Source organism: Balaenoptera musculus, chromosome 5 (assembly GCF_009873245.2).
Source record: "Balaenoptera musculus isolate JJ_BM4_2016_0621 chromosome 5, mBalMus1.pri.v3, whole genome shotgun sequence".
Classification (NCBI taxonomy): Eukaryota; Metazoa; Chordata; class Mammalia; order Artiodactyla; family Balaenopteridae; genus Balaenoptera; species Balaenoptera musculus.
In genome coordinates this window covers 47,641,934-47,660,701 of record NC_045789.1, presented here as the reverse complement: position 1 = coordinate 47,660,701, position 18,768 = coordinate 47,641,934, and the positions used below count along the sequence as shown (strand labels likewise).

The 18,768-nt window shown below is 43.1% G+C and overlaps 1 protein-coding gene across 1 annotated transcript in view; it reads left to right on the top strand.

Annotated features, from left to right (window-relative positions):
- The window catches only part of SHROOM3 (shroom family member 3), a 320,936-nt gene that overhangs the window by 255,691 nt on the left and 46,477 nt on the right, over nt 1-18,768 (top strand). Inside the window, exon 3 of the mRNA XM_036853462.1 lies at nt 4,821-4,952. Within this exon, the coding sequence (XP_036709357.1) occupies nt 4,821-4,952 (132 nt within the window). The remainder of the gene's footprint in view (nt 1-4,820; nt 4,953-18,768) is intronic.

Below are 18,768 nucleotides of genomic sequence, written 5' to 3'. Positions count from 1 at the left end.
CCTAGATGGCAAATAATTATCTAAAAAACAAGAAAGGAGAGTAATGAAGGGACAGTGACCCGAAAGGTTAAGTCTAAATACATAGGTACCAAAAGGCCAGTAATAGGAACAAGGGGCTTTTAAAGAAAGGGCGGTTCATTGAGAATGTCTGTGAAACCTTTGATAAATGCCCAGTCACCAGTGAACGAAGAACAGCTACATTAGGCTAAGAACACAAATCTGAACCTAAGGGCATCAGTTCTTAAAATCTTCCCCTGCACACTGAAGAAGCCGAGAATCCAGGCCCTCTCCGCCTCCCAGAGACTGAAGGGAAGAGTGCTGGGGAGCCTGAGGTGATGATACTAGAGGCCTGCTAACAGGATGCAGAGATGATGGTGGGACCAGTTTCCTGCGTGATGGACACAGAGTGGCACAGAGAGAAAATAGAAACCTAGGAAACCGCGAACACGACTTTTCATGAAGCAAATTATGAAAACGAATACACGCGAGCACCCAGCCTAAATCCGAAGGAATTTCTCCAGAGGCCTCTGAGGACAACTTAGCCCTGTATAAATGCACTTCTGTCTGCTTAATCTCAAAAGGCATTCTGGCTCCTTCGAAACATAAGGCGGCAGAACTGCGCTGAGCTGCACCAACTGTTTGTCGAAGGGCTTGGCCAGTGGTCCCCCAACACTGCTCTCTACTCCACGAAAGCAGCTGTTGATGACAGGGACCAAGAGTTAGAGCCGAATTCTCCTTTCACAAAGAAATCGACTCACAACCTTATGTAGAAAGTGACTGCAAGAGAAGAGATCCCTACCTTCCCCAAAACATGTATTGTAAACAATTTAATGCCTTTAAGAGTTGAAGGGCACAGAGCTCCACCTTGGATGCATTACCCAATTATTCCCTTTACAATCAACTATGATTCATTCTATCAATCTGTGTTGTGTGCCTCCCATGACCCACCCACTGTCTCAGGCCCTGGGTATGTAGTGGTTTAAAAGCACAAAACTGAAGAAAAGTCAGCCATGGGCCCTGACCCTGTTGCACTTATTGTCCGGTACATACCATGTGCAAATGAACATTTACATGCGGCTCCAGGTGCAACCAAGGGAACGACCAGGTGCCAGGAAGAGACTCTCTGAGGTAGAGGAAGCCGTCTCTGAGGAGGTGATGTCCCACCCGGGACCAGAAGGCTGAGGAGGAGCCAGCCAGGCGGAGAATCGGGAGGAAGACTGTTCCAGGTGGAGGGAACCTCATGTGTGAAGTGGAGAGCTTGGCAGGCTTGGGGAGCCTGGGCCAGGCCGGTGAGGACAGGGCGAAGGAGAGGGGAGGTGTTAAAGGGTGGGCACGAGCCAGGTCACTGGAGACCTCACAGCCAAGTTAAGGAACTTGGAGTTCCTCCAGAGTGCATGGGGAAGCTACACAAGTTTTATTACTAGAGATGACATAATCCACTTACTTTTTTTAAAGGTAGTGCCGGCTGCTGGGTAGGTGCTGGGTTGGTGGGGACGGGAATGGATGCGGCTGTCACGGAAGCTGTTCCTGGATAAAACACAACCAAAAGGACGAAACTGCTGATTCTGAGAACCAAGCTCTTCCTAAGGTTGTAACGGTCCATGCTAAGGAGATAGGAGCCCTCCTGCCCATCCCCATCTAAACGCAGTAGAAACCAGGAGCGCAAGGCATCTGGAGAGACCACGATATCGGGCCCGGCCCAGCTCTGTATGTCTTTCTCTCCAGCTTCCCCGGACCCTCCCCAGTTTTCATGGTGCTCAAGAGAGCTACAGAAACAGGATGATCCAGAACTTTTTCTTCAATATTGGCTGAAACTCAGTTCAGAAAGCACTTAAGGACTCTATTAAAATACCAAATATTAAAGCAGTCCGTATATATTCATGAATTATGAATAGTGAGGGCTGGGAAGATGAATGTACTCATCATAGAGAGTAGAAATACGTAGGTGGTTGGCGTGGCTCTTTTGTTTCTTAACTATCTGGCAAAGAAAGATGATACTGGGAGAGTGGATCACAGTCGTTTTTTTAGCCCCCGTTAAATCTTCTCAAGTCAGCTCCGATTCCTGTGTCCTCACTCATAGTTTGTGATACTGAGACTGGAGAACAGCAAGAAACAATATTAAAAAGAGCCTTCAAAAACATCTCGTTAGTTTTGCCAACAAGATTCACTATGGAATTTCTTTTCATTAGAACATGTGAGTTTAAACATGTGTGTTTGTTGTCCAGGTTATTCCAGAAGGAGGTTATTCCAGAAAAGCAGTGCTCTGGGTGCTGGTGATTCTTCCTGCATTCCTTGCAACCTGTTTCCTCCTTGGTGTTGTGCATTCTGACAGCCTACTCAGGAGCCAGCCCATCCAGGGTGGGGGGAGGTGAAGATTAGCAGGTAGGCTGTGCTGTGACTTAGCCTGGGGGCCGCCGTCAGCAGCAATCAACCCCAACCCTGGTTTTATGAACCCTCGCACCCAGCTGTTAACGTCAGCTGGTCCCCTGGAGGGCATCGCTGGGGTGCTCTTCTCTGCCAGGGTTGAAAAGGATCATGCACTGAAAATCCTTAAGAAGATAACACAGTCTCATGTTCTTGCTTCCATCTCCTTCCCATTTGCCTGCTCTTCCTGCCAGCCCTTCACTCCAACAGCTTTCACCCTGGACTTTCCGTCCCTTGGTGCCTCCCAGAGAGGGGGGAGGGGGTAAGGAAAGAGAAAAGGGCTCAGCCATCGTGCAGAAAGGACAGAGCCAGCAATTGTGGTTTAGGCAAAAAAAAAAAAAAAAAGGAAGTTATTAAATGCCACAGTGTTTTTTTTGAAAGCTCAGGCCTGGTCTTTATTGTTTTTCCCCAGCAGACAACGTCAGGGTCTAGAGGAGAGCTGGAAAGGCAAGCTTGCTGTCGGAATGGATTCTACCAATGGGTGGTCTTGGATATGCTGTGTACGTTTGTGTCATCTTTATGTTCATGTGACGATGAGATACCTTTGAGTATACTTTCCACCTCAGCTTAAGCCAGATGGCCATTGGGGTTGGTGCCGCTGAGGGTTGTAGAAATCCTAACTGGAGACCACATGATGAATTCTGCAAAAGGCTCTGACATGCTAACTCTGGACAAAACTCTTTTTGCTGCTATTTCCAGCATAAATTAGGTCTTTTTAATTGTGTCTATTTTACATGGCATCTTAGCTGAAAGGAGCTCTAAAATGAAGGTACTGTTGAAGACAGTAATGAAAATGATTCGTTAATTAAGCACATACCCCATGTGTAGGCACTATGCTAGACAGTTAATAGACATTATCTGGAAACTTTATAGCAACTCTGCAGGATACATATAATAACAGGAGCTGATTTGCTGAGGGCCGAATATGTACCAGACTCTATCCTAAGTGCTCTATCTGAATTAGTTTATTTAAGTGTCTCAACAACCCTATGAAAGCCATTAGTCCTTTGCACCCATTTCAGAGACGCGAGAACAGGCACAGAGAGGACAAGGTCACCGAGCTGGTCAGAGGGTAAGGCCAGGACTCTGGCTCACAGACTCCAGGGCCAGGCTTCTACACTGTGTGCTCTGCCTCTTATTCTCACATTCCCGATAAGGAGCCTGGGGCTCAGTGTTTGCATTCCCAATGTCATTCAGCTCACGAGTGACAGAACCTCAACCAGGTCTTCAGACTTCAAGTCTAGGGGAATAGTGAATATACTCAAAGCCAGGAATCTTAAATTTGGTGAGAAAAGTAATGTCACAAAGGAGGTAATGATGCTTAGGTAAAACTAAGGATGAAAAGTTTAGCTTAGAAGTAGAAACTCCCTGCTGACTGCCTGGTCATCTCCCTCCCTGTCCTGAAATACAAAGAGATCAACACCATTCATAATCCCACCCCTTCTCAGCCAAGGCCTATGCAGAGGAGAAACAGTAGGCATTTGCGCCTTCTCCAGATGCCTGCTTACAGGACGTGGTGCAGGGGCTACCAGTTGACTCTCAAAGACAGACACGAAAACACACCACTGGTACCCAGTGTGGCAAACCCTCCTCGGAACCTGATGCAGGGGACACAGTCTGATCAAGAGGAGGCCTTGAAGGTGCAGTCAGGGTGTTTGGAAATTCAGGAGCCAAGACTCTCCTCCGGAGAAGAAATACATCTGTTCCCATGGTGGGACGCCTTGGGCGCTCGGGGCTTAACATTTTTCTCTGCCTGCCTGGGAGTATGGAGGGAAAGAGCTATGGGAATGCTGTTAGGGAGTGGGCGGTGGGGGGGTGGTTACATGGACACACAGAAGGCTTGCCTGCAGCACAGTGGAATCTAAACAATCTGAAGTAGCTCGGCCTCAAGGGTTGGCATGTGCTCCTGAGCTGCCACCCACTGAACGGAGCGAGGGCTGCTGCACTGGAGGATCGCTCTCCTTCCAGAGAAACCGAGACAGGAGGCCGCGGGGACTTGTCTCAGGGAACCACCTTCTTGGACAGTTTGCTTCAGTGAGGCCAGTTTTTCACTTACTTACCAATGGCTACTGAGTTATAGGAGGGTTCATCTTCATAACAGTCAATATATATTTCTTTCCCCCTTGGCTGGAAAAATCTGGTGTTCTAAGATTGGGAAGTGCACGTTACTGCTTCACAGAAACACAGATAGGAGAGGATGAAGACCCCCGGTAGCGCATTTGCCTTCCTTCGGGCAGAGCGCCTAGGTGGGTGCAGGCTTAGATCTCTGCGCTCAGCTGTGCTGCTCTCCTCTAACCCCAGGGTTAATTCTCATGCATTTTCCAGGTCGGATTCATTCGTGCCCCCTGCCCACGAACATCATCATGTTCAACTTCCTGTTTTCCTATTTTTGCCAGAGATGCGTGTGCAGACCCGGACCCTGCAGATACAGGCACCTCTGAGTCCTTCAGCCCAGGGCACCTGACCTCTGACCCCCAGCACAGGAAAGCAGTATGGTCAGGAGGGGTTAAACTTCGGCTGAAGCACAGGTAAGAGGCACGGAGGGCTGTGCTGAGCAGTTCGGAAGAGGGGCTTGGCTGCTGGAAGAGGGAATTGGGGGAAAGTCTGGTCAAGAACACAGACGAGTGAGAGAGCTGAGGAGGGGCCGAACGAGGAGGTCAGATGGAAGCTCGGGGTTCAGAAGGATAACCACCCGAATGACAGTTTTCAAACTAGGTTCTGGAGAAGCATCAAGTTCCTGGGAGGTAATCTGGGGGTCCCTCAAATGATTTGATGCAAATATCTTTTTTAAAATACATTGACAACTGTATTTAAAGCTATAATTAAAAACACTAAAAGAGATACACCAACATCTTACACTTTGGAAATGACTAATGTGTTACATTGTACAACAAGATTGATTCATCTCTGAACTGATATTCACTGAACACGTCTTACCTCTAGTTGAGGAATGTCCTGAGATTACAGAGTTGGTCTAAGAAAAATTTGCAGTTACTTATCTGTGCTTTCTATGTGCTAGGGCTTTGCCTACCTCATCAAATTCTCACACCAGTGCTGTGAGGTTTGCACTAGTGTAAAGGCATCTCGTTAGGAGGCAGTGGATTCAAATCCAGGCAGTTTGAGCTCACAGCCACTCCACTCTATCGCCTCAGCAATCAGCGTAACAGAACCTACTTCCTAGGACAACTGTGGGAATTCAATGAGATAAGGTATTCGGCACTTAGCACAGAGCCCGCTTGTGGAGAACAAGAAATAAATGTCAGGTGAAGTAAACATTAGGTGGTGGTATAATGATGTCCTGGTCATCATTCTCATCAAACCTTTCATCACTGTCACGTAGGTCTGTGTGCCAGCATGAAAGGCAGTATAATATAGTGAGTAAGATGGGGGTGGTCTGTGGAATCAGCCTACCTAGAATTCAAATCTTGATTCTGCCACTTAATAGATAACTGCAGGCAAGTTATTTACACTTTGTTTCCAATCTATAAAATGAGTTTAATAACTAATCTACCCCAAGGAGTTGCTGAAAGGATTGAAAATGCTAATATACATAAAACACTTAGAGTGGTACCTGGCCCGTCGTAAGCGCTCAGTAGATGTTGGTTATCACTGCTGTGAATTATCCTGATTTCAGTGTGGGGGGCGTGGCTCTTTCACGTAGACACGTGGGCTTGGATTAGAAATAAATAAACATTATAAACTTAGATTTATGCAATTACCCATGTTTATGGATATGCAAATATACCTTAAAGTATTTGTTATATTTCCTACAATCCAACAACACTTGTATATGGTGTCTACATTAAGATTCTTTGTAAGGTTTTCTTTGAAAAAAGGATTCAAAAGACATTTGAACATACCAATTGAGGACAGGCTGAGATTTGCAGGAGGCTCCATCTATAAGAGAAGCAGCTGGCAAATGGTTGCTCCAGGGACAGCCTGAAGGAGAAGAATTCCCAAGGTTACTGCTATTCCTTTCAGTCTCCTAGGATCTTCAAAATGTAGAGGATCAGAGCCTTTTATTTAACGAGACTCCACTGAGGTGTGTAGGTTAATGTAGCAACAGTGCCAAAGTACTTTAGGCCAGAAAGTCGTAGTTAGGAAGTTACTGCCCTGGCCTGGGTGGGCAATGATCGAGACTTGAACTTAGCAAGTGGTGATGGGACAAGAGATGAGACAGATTTGGTTTGAATTTAGGAGACAGATCAAGAGCAGGTGAGGGTGGGAGAAGGGAGATTAAAGTGTGTGACTGCTAAGTTTCAGCCATGGGGCACTGGGGTAATTGCGGGGCCATTCGCCAGAAGGCAGGGAGAGCTGAGACTAGGTGGGGCTGAGAGCGTGAAGAGTGGAATCACACAGACCTGGGTTTGAGCTTGAAATAATTGAAATATTTCATAAAACAATCCTTAACAGTTGGATGAAACAAATGAACCTCAATGTATGTCCAGTTGGCATCCTAACCATGCAGAGATTGTCGTTATAACCATGAAGCGATTACCTTTAACACAAGCTGGGGTTGCCCTCATCAGCGTGGTCAAGACTGGCTCATGATGCTGTGTCTGTATGAAGGGAGACTGTAAGGGAGCACATAGGCAAGCAATTTCCTTTTGAAAAAGTCATGACCTGGATGTTGCATACATCACGCCCGTTCATATCCTATTGGCTGGAATTTTTACTCTACTTATACTCTAAGAATTTTACTTGTGTGTGTCTTGTCTCCAAAAGTATATCATAAGCCCCTACAATAGTCCACCTCATAACTCTTCCCTATCCTCTAAGGTCTCTGCAACCCAAGTTTTACTAATGTTGGACTGAGCTTGGAAATTGGTGTGGTTCTCATCCAATTTATTCAGACCCCAAATCCTGCCTGTTTTGTTTTTTACTTTTTATTTTGAAATAATTTTAGACTCACAGAAAAGCTGTGAAAATAGTACAGAGATTTCCCATCCACCCATCACTCACCTTTCTCTAATGTTAACATCTTTGAAAACCATAGCGTAAATATTAAAACTAAGAAATTAGCATTGGTGTAATACTATCAACTACAGACTCTAAGGCTTTATAGACTTTATTCAGAGTTCACCTTTTTCCCCCCCTGCTAATGTCCTTTTTCCATTCCAGGATCCTACATTGTATTTAATTGTCATGTTTCCTTAGCCTCCTCTAATCTGTGATACTTCCTCAGTCTTTCCTTGTCTTTTATGACCTTGACACTTTTGAAGAGTATGGGCCAGTTATTTTGTTGAATGCCTTCTATTTCAGTTTGTCTGATACTATCTCATGGTTGGATTGAGGTTGAGCATTTTTGGCAAGAATACCAAAGAAGTGATGTGTCCTTCTTAGTGTGTCCTCTCCCGAGTTACATGGTGTCGATATGTTTTACTACTGGTGATGTTAACCTTGATTACCTGGTTAAGGTGAAGTTGCCAGGTTTCCTCACTGTAAAGTTATTGTTTGTCTCCTTGTAAACGAATACATATCTTGGGGGGGAGATAGCTTTGAGGCTATACAAATATTCTGTTTTTCCTCAAACTTTCTCCCACTGATTTTAGCATCTATCAACAGATATTGTCTGTGACAATTATTACTGTAATGTTCTAAAGGTGAGTCTGTATTTCCTTCATTCCTTCCACATTTATTTATTTATTTATTTATTTTTAATTTATTTTACATATTTATTTTTTGGCTGCGTTGGGTCTTCGTTGCTGCACGCGGGCTCTCTAGTTGCGGTGAGCGGGGGCTACTCTTTGTTGCGGTGCGTGGGCTTCTCATTGCGGTGGCTTCTCTTGTTGTGGAGCATGGGCTCTAGGCGCACGGGCTTCAGTAGTTGTGGCTCGCGGACTTTAGAGTGCAGGCTCAGTAGTTGTGGCGCACAGGCTTAGTTGCTGCGCGGCATGTGGGATCTTCCCAGGCCAGGGCTCGAACCCGTGTCCCCTGTGTTGGCAGGCGGATTCTTAACCACTGCGCCACCAGGGAAACCCCCACATTTATTAATTGGAAGTCTTCTGTAAGGAAGAGCTGTCTCTTTCCTCCACTTATTTATTTATCCTTACTATTTATATCAGTAAGGACTCCTTCCTATTATTTTATCCTGTGGGTTATAATCCAATACTGTTATTTATTTTATTGCTCGAATTGTTCCAGCTTTGGCCGTTGAGAATTCTTTCAAGCTGGCTGTGGTCTAAGTCCTGTTTTGAAATATGGGAAGGGGTGAGGTGCTGATGTCTTCAGACAGAGCAGACATGATGTGCTTATCATCTTAGGAGTCTCACAGGTGTTGAGGTGGAAGGTTAGTAGTGGGCACTGAGCAAGTCTAATTCATGACAGGTCACAGAAGCCGACACCGATTTTGAAATTGAAAAGGGCTGGGATCACCTCATGAGCTAATTCCAAGTCCAATGGGTCATGGGTATGTGTAGCTCCTTTTTCATGGAGAAAATAGCCAGAAAGGATTTTCTCACTTATTTATAAGAAAAAGGAAAGAGCAAAAGGAAGAAACTCCCCTCCACCCTCACTCCAGGTATATACAGAGACCAGCCGAACCACCAAGGTAAAGAGAGAGAGAAGCTCTTAGTGGTCCAGGGCTTAATATTCACACACATCCAATCCCACCTTTCCTTTTTTGCTTGGATCCCTGAGTTCTCTCTTGTCTGACTTGTCAATAGGAGTCCTATGGTCTAACTTATCTCGGCAGAACTTCTCCCTAAAATCTGTCAAGCCTCAGGCTAGGGTAGTTCAATGAGTTAGTTCAAGAGACAAAATGTTCCAGCTTAAAACTCAAGCTTTTCCAAGCCAGTGCTTTCCTCCATGAACATCCTGACCCTTCCTCATCCTCCACCACCAGTCACCACCATCACTATAATGACCATCTCATCTAATCAGTAAGCACTTACCATACATGGTGATATGTGCTCTGTAAAGTAAATTGAGATGAATGGGTCATAGAAGCTCAGGCTTTGACTCTTCATTCATCCTTATTTGGGCAGCAAGGTTAGCAGCTGGCACTTGCACTTCCATTGGCAGTGAGTTCTGTCCCCGTCCTCCTGACTTCGTGAGCTCAGGACAGTGTGTCTCAGGAAGCCTCCGTGGATGTTGGTGTAGGACCTCTTTCAGTAGCCTCCAAAGTGTGGGAAGCTTAAAGCAATCAACACGCATTTTTGCACGTGGAGGAGGGTGCAGGTTTAGCAGAGAAGATCAATGAAAACGGAAACTTCCTGATTGCAGTTTGATGCATTTTATCAGCAGATGATTTTCCTTCCTTCCCTCCTCCTCCTGCCCACAGAATAGAATTCTGGCATTCCCAAGCTGTGTGCTATTGTCTAAGATGCTGGTTCTTCTCAGGGAAAGTTACTAAGGGTCACTCTCTCTTCTTCCCTCTTAGAGAGCAGGAATTGAATTTTAATGGGCAATCTACAGAGGTGGCTAGGAATGAGTCCCTCCCACTTGCACGGAGCTTAGTGAGTTCCAGGCGGTTCAGGCTGTCTGATGGGAGTTGCATGGAATCGTTGAGAAGCCTTTGCAGCCCAGGGAGGAAAAGAAAGAGCAGTTAACAGGATGAAATGGCTTTTTATCCCACTCCTGAATATGACATGCAGTTGGCCAGAGGGTTGTTATCTAGGATGATTCTCTTTGCCACAAGGTAAGCCCACTATTATGTTAGAATGAGTCTTGCATTGCAGGATTCTCAACTGATAAGCCTTTCACAGGTATCTTTCTGATGTTGTGCTATATCTATTTATAAAGAAAAATTAATAACCAACCACATATTAAATTTAAGCCCATTTCTCTAAATTGTCATGAAAATTCTCATTATTTGAGCACCTCGGGTGATTCAGTGTGCTATTAGTATTTCTGTGTGGGAATTTTCAATCATTTTCTCTCCTATATATACAGTCACCGTATTTCTTATGATGTACGTATTTAGAGTGGCTTTTTATCTCATTCAGATTAGCAGTTGCTTTTTGGTGTGTACTTCATGGTTTTGCTTCCCCATTTCCCCAGGGAATTTCAAATAAACGATTTCTTTTACTCACAGGGAATGGCTACTTATCTATGTACTAGTAGCCAAGTTCTCTATTCTCATTGCCAACGTTTGTATAAAGAAAAGGAACCTGCAAGTGTAGTCTCAATATTAAAGAAAAGGTGTGGTCTTCTCATTTAACTTTGAGTTTACATGAAAAGAAGTGTGTATTGAGATTGCTGGGTGTACAGTATTTACCTCCATCACAGTTGAAGGTTTAAATACTTGATTATCTTTTCCCTTATTCACAATCATTTGAATTCAGCTTTTATCCTTATACAATCTTTGATTTGAAATTTTTGTTCAGAGCTATGCTTAATGCCAATGTTTTCATCCCTAGATGCTTTTACTTAAAAGGAAATATGATATGGCAAAGAACAGGTGGCTGCACCAGTAGTGGTAATGTTCTGGATCTCCAGGTGACTTGAATATTTATTTTATTATTACGGGCATTCATTTTGTTATTATACCATGTAAAGGTAAAAAAGAAAATATGAACTGCTTAGATTATAAAACACATATATAAAGAGAGGCATCCAGGGCTGGTTTTTCAAGTTTTATTTGGCATCCTTTCACTTGAAGGTGAATAAGAGAGAGCATCCCTCTGAGTTTTATTAATTTCTCCGCAACAGTGTCAGGTTATGTGTGAATGGTGGTGGTGGTTAAACTCCTCCTTGTTGTGAAATTTATTATGGAAATGCCGGCAGGTAGGAACTGAGGGGCTGGAGCAAGTGTTCATAAAGTTGTCATCCACTTTGCCTTAAAACCTTCACTATTCTTTTCATTCGGGTCTTTTTGGTATGATTTTAAAATATGGATTCTTCTTCTGACCATTGTTTAAGGTCCCCATCTAAAATTAATGCTTTCTGTCCTTTTGTTTTTTTCTGTTGTTGTTGTTGCCTTTAACTTCTCATTTGCAGCCTCTTCCTCTAAATGAGGAGAAAGTGAAATAGAGAAGAGAAAAACACGATACAATGCATGACTTACTCCAAAAGAGAATTCAGTGTCTTTACTGTTAGAAGTTTGGGGAGCATTTATTTGTTTTTGTTGAATGGGATGGTGTTTAGAAAAAAAGCACTACCGAAAGGTAAGGCTTCGGCCTCACACACAAAAACTTTTCGTTACTGTTTTGGCAAATGAAATTTAACTTATACCTTAGCATTGCATAAAAGTTAATTAGCTTGATTTTGAAATATCTTGGCTGGTATGTGGTGTAAAGGGTATCCTTTAAACCCTCAGAGGGGACAGTCTTCTGTGGGATTACCCACGGAGGAGGAGGGTGCCCAGCTGTAGTGGTGGGTACCCTGCCCCTCCTGCCCTCAGCCCTGCAGCCCCCTGGGTGCAGGGGAAGAGCCCTAAGCACCTTCATCGTGTCCTGCTGAGCCGCTCCCCATTTGCCCAACAGGGGTCCTCTGGGAGAGCCTCCAAACAATTCTGGGGCACACACAGCGTTTCTAGTTCTCTGTAACTATCTCATCCTCTCTGAGGTCCATGAGCATATATTTGTGGATGTCTGCGTGTGTCTCTGTGTGGAAGATAAAAACAAACAGCATGAAAGTGATTTCTCTTTCAGCCCTGGCAACATATTCTATGACACAGAGTAGAGTAGAGTAGAGTAGTAGAGGAGAAAAATTTTAAATCATAATATCCGATATCTCAAGAAATCAGTAAAAACCAGTCCCTCCTTCCTTCCTCCAACAAATACAATGCCCAGTTGCAAATTGAGAGTTGACAAGAAGAAACTGTGGATAAGTAGCGCTCGTGCTAGTCTATGTATGCTGTGCGATTCTATTGTAATTGAATTTGAAAGTCAAAGAAAAACAAACATGAATGCTGTTACAGAGCAAAGATGTTATAGTGTTCGTGTCAATTTCTGCCATGACATACAGGCAAATGTTGAAGTGTGGGGAGGAGAGCTGACTATTCTGATTACTCTGTAGATGTCAGAGTTGAGGGGAAGAGGGAAGAAAGGGGGGCATATTGAGAAAAAAGACATTTCAACATCATCACCCATTGGTGGCTAAGAGAAAAACACCCACCCCCATGGCTGTGCCCTCTTTTTTATGGTAATAGTTCTGTGTGGTCATGAATCAAATTTAATCTTTAAAAAATGTTTCAAAATGGAGGGTGAGGAGGAGATAATCTAGTCGTGAAATGATGTCGGAGTAGGTGTGGAGGAATGGGGTAAAGTATCTTACAAGAAAAGGTTTTTTGGGTTTTTTTTACCTTTTATGCAAATTTTAGATGTTAGAGTCTTAGGTCATCTGTCTGTTAGCCGACTTCACTCTTACTTGTGATTCAGTTGCCAAAGCCAAAAGTCCCCAGGGCATATTATCAAGATGTGACCTTTGAAAGAACTTCTCTTTCCAGACAGGACTGTGTGTTGCCATGGGGTTATATTACTTAATGCATACCTTTCTACCCACTGAACCACTTTTTAAAGACACAGGTGTTAGGCAATTATAAAAGCCTTGGAAATGTTTGCTTGTTAGATTTTTCTGTGAATCCAACAAGTCAGAGTATAGCCTTGAGGAGCCCAGTAGTCATAGAAACTAGAGGTTAGGGATGCTGAAAAGGGCCAAAGGATATCTCAAAAGCAATGTCTTTGCCAACTGTGTGCTAAGGGACAATTACACCTTTTTTTACATTTTGGAAGATAATGGGTGTTTTCAACCCTAAAAGTTCTTGAGAGCTCGTCTCTCTTCTGTGAACGTGTAGAAAACATATCTCAACATAGGGTGATTTTTTGTCTATTCCAGAGAGAGTTTCATCTGGATCTATGAATGGAACAGTGCTATGAGTACAGCCCAGTGCATCTTAACTTGGTCTTAGTTTTCAGTGGCTGTATATTTTTATCATCAGTGTTTGGGGCACATAATTTTCCTATAAACAGGAAATGCCTAGAAAGGCATTGTTGTTCAAATATGAATCATCTATTCTTCTATACTAAAGAAGGTGTAATTATAATCCCCCCCTAAGAATCACTTGCACAATGACATTTAATTATTCATGTTAAGTTTGTTTCCCCTTTAAAGCATGAAAGGGGCAACTTAGCAATAACTTAGCAATAAGTACCAAAATAGAAAGTGCATTTTAGTTTGAGCCAGCAATTCCACTTCTAGGAATTTCTGCAGATATGTGGACACAGACAGAAACCAGTGTGTAGACATGGTTATTCATTGAAGCATTATTTGTAATAACAAAAGACTGGAAATCAAAAAGTGTCTACAAAAAAGGGTCTGGTTGAAGAAATATGTTATATGCACACGATGGAATACCAGACAGCTAAAAGGGGGAAAAAAAAAAGCTATGAGGAAGCTCTGTAAGTACTGATATAGAATGATCTCCAGTAGTTGTTGTTAAGTTCACAAAAACAAGGGGTAGAACACCACATAGCTTTCCTTTTGTGAAGCGGGTGAAAAGAGATATGTTCATATTTGCCTATACTTGCATAACAAAGCACTGGAAAACATACATAAGAAATTAACCACAGAGGTTTGCTGTAGGGGGAAGAGAAATGGGTGGAGAGGGCTGGGAAGGAGAGTAAGACTTCTTAATGGCTTTGATCTTTTTTTTTAAACTATGTGAATTAATTACCTATTCAAAACAGTACCTGAAGTAAATATGGGGAAAATATTAAGATTTGATAAGTTTTGGTAATGAGTACACATTAGTGTTTTTTATATTCACTTGAGTGCATTTATGTATGTTTGAAGTATTTCATAACTTTTTAAAAGATGAGGAAAAATAGGAAAAAAAATAACAGTGATACACAAAAGAACCTTAAGAAACGTGTTTTATCCCCTGCTAAGCACAAAGTGTTCAGTAATTATATCATAAAGACTCTCAACCCAAATCCATGATATGTTAATTCTGATAGACCTAATTTACAGAATACATTGATACTAGTGTTTTTTCTTTCTTTTTTGGGGGGAGTGGGTAAGACTAGAATCTTGTTATGATGGACTTTGTTGTCTATTATAGCATTGTGTACTAAACAAATGATGGCAGATGGGAGTTAGTAAGTGGATTAAGAAACATGATGTTTTATTTGGTAGTGCTGGTATTGAGTGTATTTGGTATTTTTACGTGTTCAACTCATGTCCAGTTGATAACTAGCATGGTTTATAAAGTTAGTGCACCCAGAAGAGCCCAAGCAAAGTCTCGGTCATAACCGTTCATCAAAGAACAGCATCAACAAAAAAATTAACTCCAGCTCTTAGAATTTCTTATTATCCAAGTTGTGGTTGTCACCTTCTCCATTTATCCAAAGCATACCAGTGCTTCAAGGTCATCCAAAGTCCCACTCTACTACCAGGCCTTTGGGCCAACTTCAGACCCCATTCTTGATCACTGGCAGCAAGGGAGCTTTTTGGTGCTTAAACCAAAATCCTCAGGAGCTAGCATGGCCCAGTATGATCTCATGACTTTCCTACCATCTGCTCTTCATTCCCAAGGCTCTGGCTACAGTCTGTTCTGCTTCTTGAAATCCGCACATGTATTCCTGCCTCAAGGCCTTTGTGTTTCTGTGTTGTTTCTGCGCGAAATACTCTCTGCCCCCAGCTCTTTGCAAGGTTGATTCCTTCTTATCATTTAGATCTGGTTCGGACGTTACTCTCAGAGAGGCTGTCCCTGATCCAAAGCAGGATCCTCCGTCACACTCTCACATTACCCAGTTCTATTTCCTTCAGAGCCCTTATAACTACATGACAATTCCCTGTTTATTTGCTTACTTGTTAATTGTCTGTCTCTCTACTCTGCCCTCCTCACCTCTTTTATACTGCTCATTGCTCAGAAGTTAAGAACACAGGCTCCGGGGACAGATGCCTGAGTTTAAATATCAGCTCTGCTCCTCACAACCCTTGTGACTGTGGATGGGTTGCTTAGTCTCTCTTGATTACCTCATTTTCTCATTAATGGTCCTATATCATAAAGATACAGTATAAAGGTTAAGTGAAAAACTGTGTGTCAAGTGCCTGGAATAATGCTTGGCACTCAGTAGGCACTCAGATATTTTTCGAGTGAATGAGTAATACTCTGACACTCTTTAATACTTTTTCTTGCATCTGAGGCTCCCCAACAAGATTATAAACTCCTTGAGGGCATCTGTGACCTCCCAGAGCTCCAGTTGTGCTTCAGCAGGGTAGAAGGCACATAGCAGGTGATCAGTGAATACTGCTCGAAAGACGTGAACTGCTTTATTGTAGATTTCTCCAAAATATGCTTTCATTCCCGAATCTCTCTGTGTGTTAGGGCAAAATCATCTAAGAAGGACATCGTGTCACTTGCTAGTTCCAGTTTCATCAGCCTACCCATCCCACGCAATTAAGCTTCCTTGTTTGTGGTTAGGAATGCAACAAAAGGGCTTTGTTTGAATTAACATGCACACACAAAACTTAGTTGGCTCAATTTTAAAACTAAATCGTCTTCTGACTCTTATTGATATGCTCATGATGTAGTATGCTTTAGGAAAATATTTCCTTATCTTCTTTAAGATCAGAGTGATCCTAAAATGTAAAAGCATGCTGTGCTCTTTAGGAATGCTTATTAAATTATTTGCATCATTGAAAAAGTCAATAAACAGCTGTTTGACTTTTTTGGTTATCTCCAGGTACAGTGAATTATATTTTCAAAAGGAGAGGCTATTTTTAAAATACTTGGCTTTTTAATAGGTAACACATGTACATAGTACATAATTCAAAAGTTAGAAAAGGAAATACAGTGAAAAATAAGTTTTCCTCCCCAGAGGCAGTCATTGGTTCTAGTTTCTCAAGTATTCTTCCAGAAATACTCTTTACGTTAATAAACGTAAGTGATTATGTATGTTTTTCCCCACATACAGCAGTATATTGTACGCACAGTTCTGTATCTTACAATTGTCCTTTAACCATATATTTTGGAGATATGTCCATATCCATATGTATAGAACTACTCAGTTCTTTTAATGGCCACATACATACTCCATTGTGTGGAAGTACCACACTGACTTAACTGGTCTGCTACTGATGAGTATTTAGGTTGTGTTTCAATCTTTTGACAGATATGTTATTTTAAAATTATTTTGCTGAATGTTGCCAAGCTGCTCTTTATTCAGGCTGCACTGATTTACACACCCACCCTGCTCCAGCAAGGTCTGAGAGTCGGTGGGCTATATTTTGGTCATCTTTTTCATTGTTCTTTTTCCTCATTTCATCACTTAATTGTACATATTGGAAGAATCTTATAAAACAAAGATTTATCTCTGAAACTTCCCAACATATGTTCTGCATCCAAAAGAAAGGGGTATGTTTTTCAGAGCCTACTGATTTGCTTGTTTCACAAGCACCCTGTTCCTAATGTATCAATATTACACCTGGGATGAAATCTACCCCCTACCCCAGGACAAAGAGTTAACCTCTGCAATCTACTCCAGAGAAGCAGCTCCCCAAGTTGGGTGTCCTGTCCTGGCATTGCAAGTCTTGGGCACTTACTTTATCTTTACTGTAAGAATTATTTCTTTATGATTTATTATTTATTAGAGGAATACTTCATCTGGTCTCCCCACCAGAATGTAAGCTCCTTAAGGGCAGAGACCATATCTTAGTTATTAAATCTTTTAAGTATCTCTAATCAGTTTCAACTCTTCAGTCCCCATCTGTCATGCCTCTTGAGCCCCATCCACCATATCAAGCCCCTCACTTTTCCCTCTTTGGGCTTCCTAATGAAGATAGAGGGCAGTGGGTGTGAAGTCCCTCCAGCTGTCCTCCTACCCACTCCCTTTCATACGAGGATCAACATCTTACCTCCTCCTTTCTTCTCATTTACTTCAGTGGACCTGCCTTTACTCCTACATAAGGTCGTGCCCTCCACGTGTGCTCTAGAATCCCATCCTTGCCTACTTCCTCATGAGTCTTAAGGAGCGTCAGCCTCTCCTCGTCCTGTGTCTTGGGCTGTGCATGTGTACACTCCCTGTGTCCTACAGATTTGCTCATACTTCTCATTATTTAACACAAAACAGCAAGAACAAATCCTTTTCACTCCCTGACCCCCTCTAGCCTCCTAGCTACCACCTTCTTTCTCCCCTTTAGAGCCAAGGTCTTGAAAGAATGATCTGCCCTTGCTGTTTCCATTTTATCTCTCATTCACCTCTTACCCCATCCTAATCAGGCCTCTGCCCCTGTCATTCCATTGCAAAGACTCATCAGTCATCAAATCCAGTGGACGTGCATCTACCCACATCACACTAACCTCTCGGTAGCAGTTGGAATGATTGACAGTTCCTCCTCCTTGTTCTCCCCGCTAGGATGCTGCGAAACTCCCATACTCTCCTAGTTTTCCTCCTACTTCTCTGAAAGCCTCTTGTTGGACTCTCCCCAACCCCGTTCCACCCCCAAACTGTGATAGTTCTCAGAGGCCCATCCTTAAAGTACTTCCTCTCTGTCTCCTATGCACTCTCCCCAAGCAGCTTATCTTTTCTCAAAGGACATGTGTTTTGTGACTCCTCAGTGTGTACGTGCAGCCCAGACTCCAGTCCTGTGGGCCCCACTGCTTCCTGTGCGCCACTGCAGTCCCACAGGTCCCTCACACTGCACGCCCCAAGTGAGCCATCAGCCTCCCTGCTCTGTTTCCCTCCTTCCTCCCTCCACTCCCGCCCCTCCATCTCATAGTTCTTACCATTCTATGAAGACCGTCCTTCCTCCTTGACTATAGTCTCTTCTACACCAGCCACATCCAAGTGCTCACCAGGCTGGGAATTTCGCCTCCTCAGTGGTTCTTAGATCTGTCATCCCTTTAAGTTCACTGCCCCTGCCTTAGTGCCGGCTCTTAATTATCTCTTACCCTGGCCAATACGATAGCCTCCGATCTTGTCTCTCTCTCAAATGTATTCTCATTATTGGCAGTATCTTCCTGAAACTCAAATTTGAACATGGCCCTCCTTGGATAAGGTTCTTAGGTGGCCTCCAAACCCATAGGATACTGTTCACACCCTTCAGAGAGACCTGGACCCTCCTACTTCTTCACCTTCATCTGCTGCCTTCCTTTCTCACTCGTCATCTCCTCTCCACCTACTTAAGTTGCTTGTACCGTGTTCTTCTGCATTTCCATGCATTTGTCATGCTGTTTCTTCTACCTGGATGTCCTTCCCTTCCTTTTCCCGCCCCCTGCCATCTGGAGAAATCTTTCATGGTTTCATGTGTTCGGTGACTGCCTCTTCTGAGTTCACTGAGCACCTTGAACAGGTCTCGATTACGGAACCCATCTCAGTGTCTTATAGCGGTTTACTTGGCTGTCTCTTCTACTGTACTGTGAATTATTGGGGTCTAGTGATACTTTGTTCTTCTTTG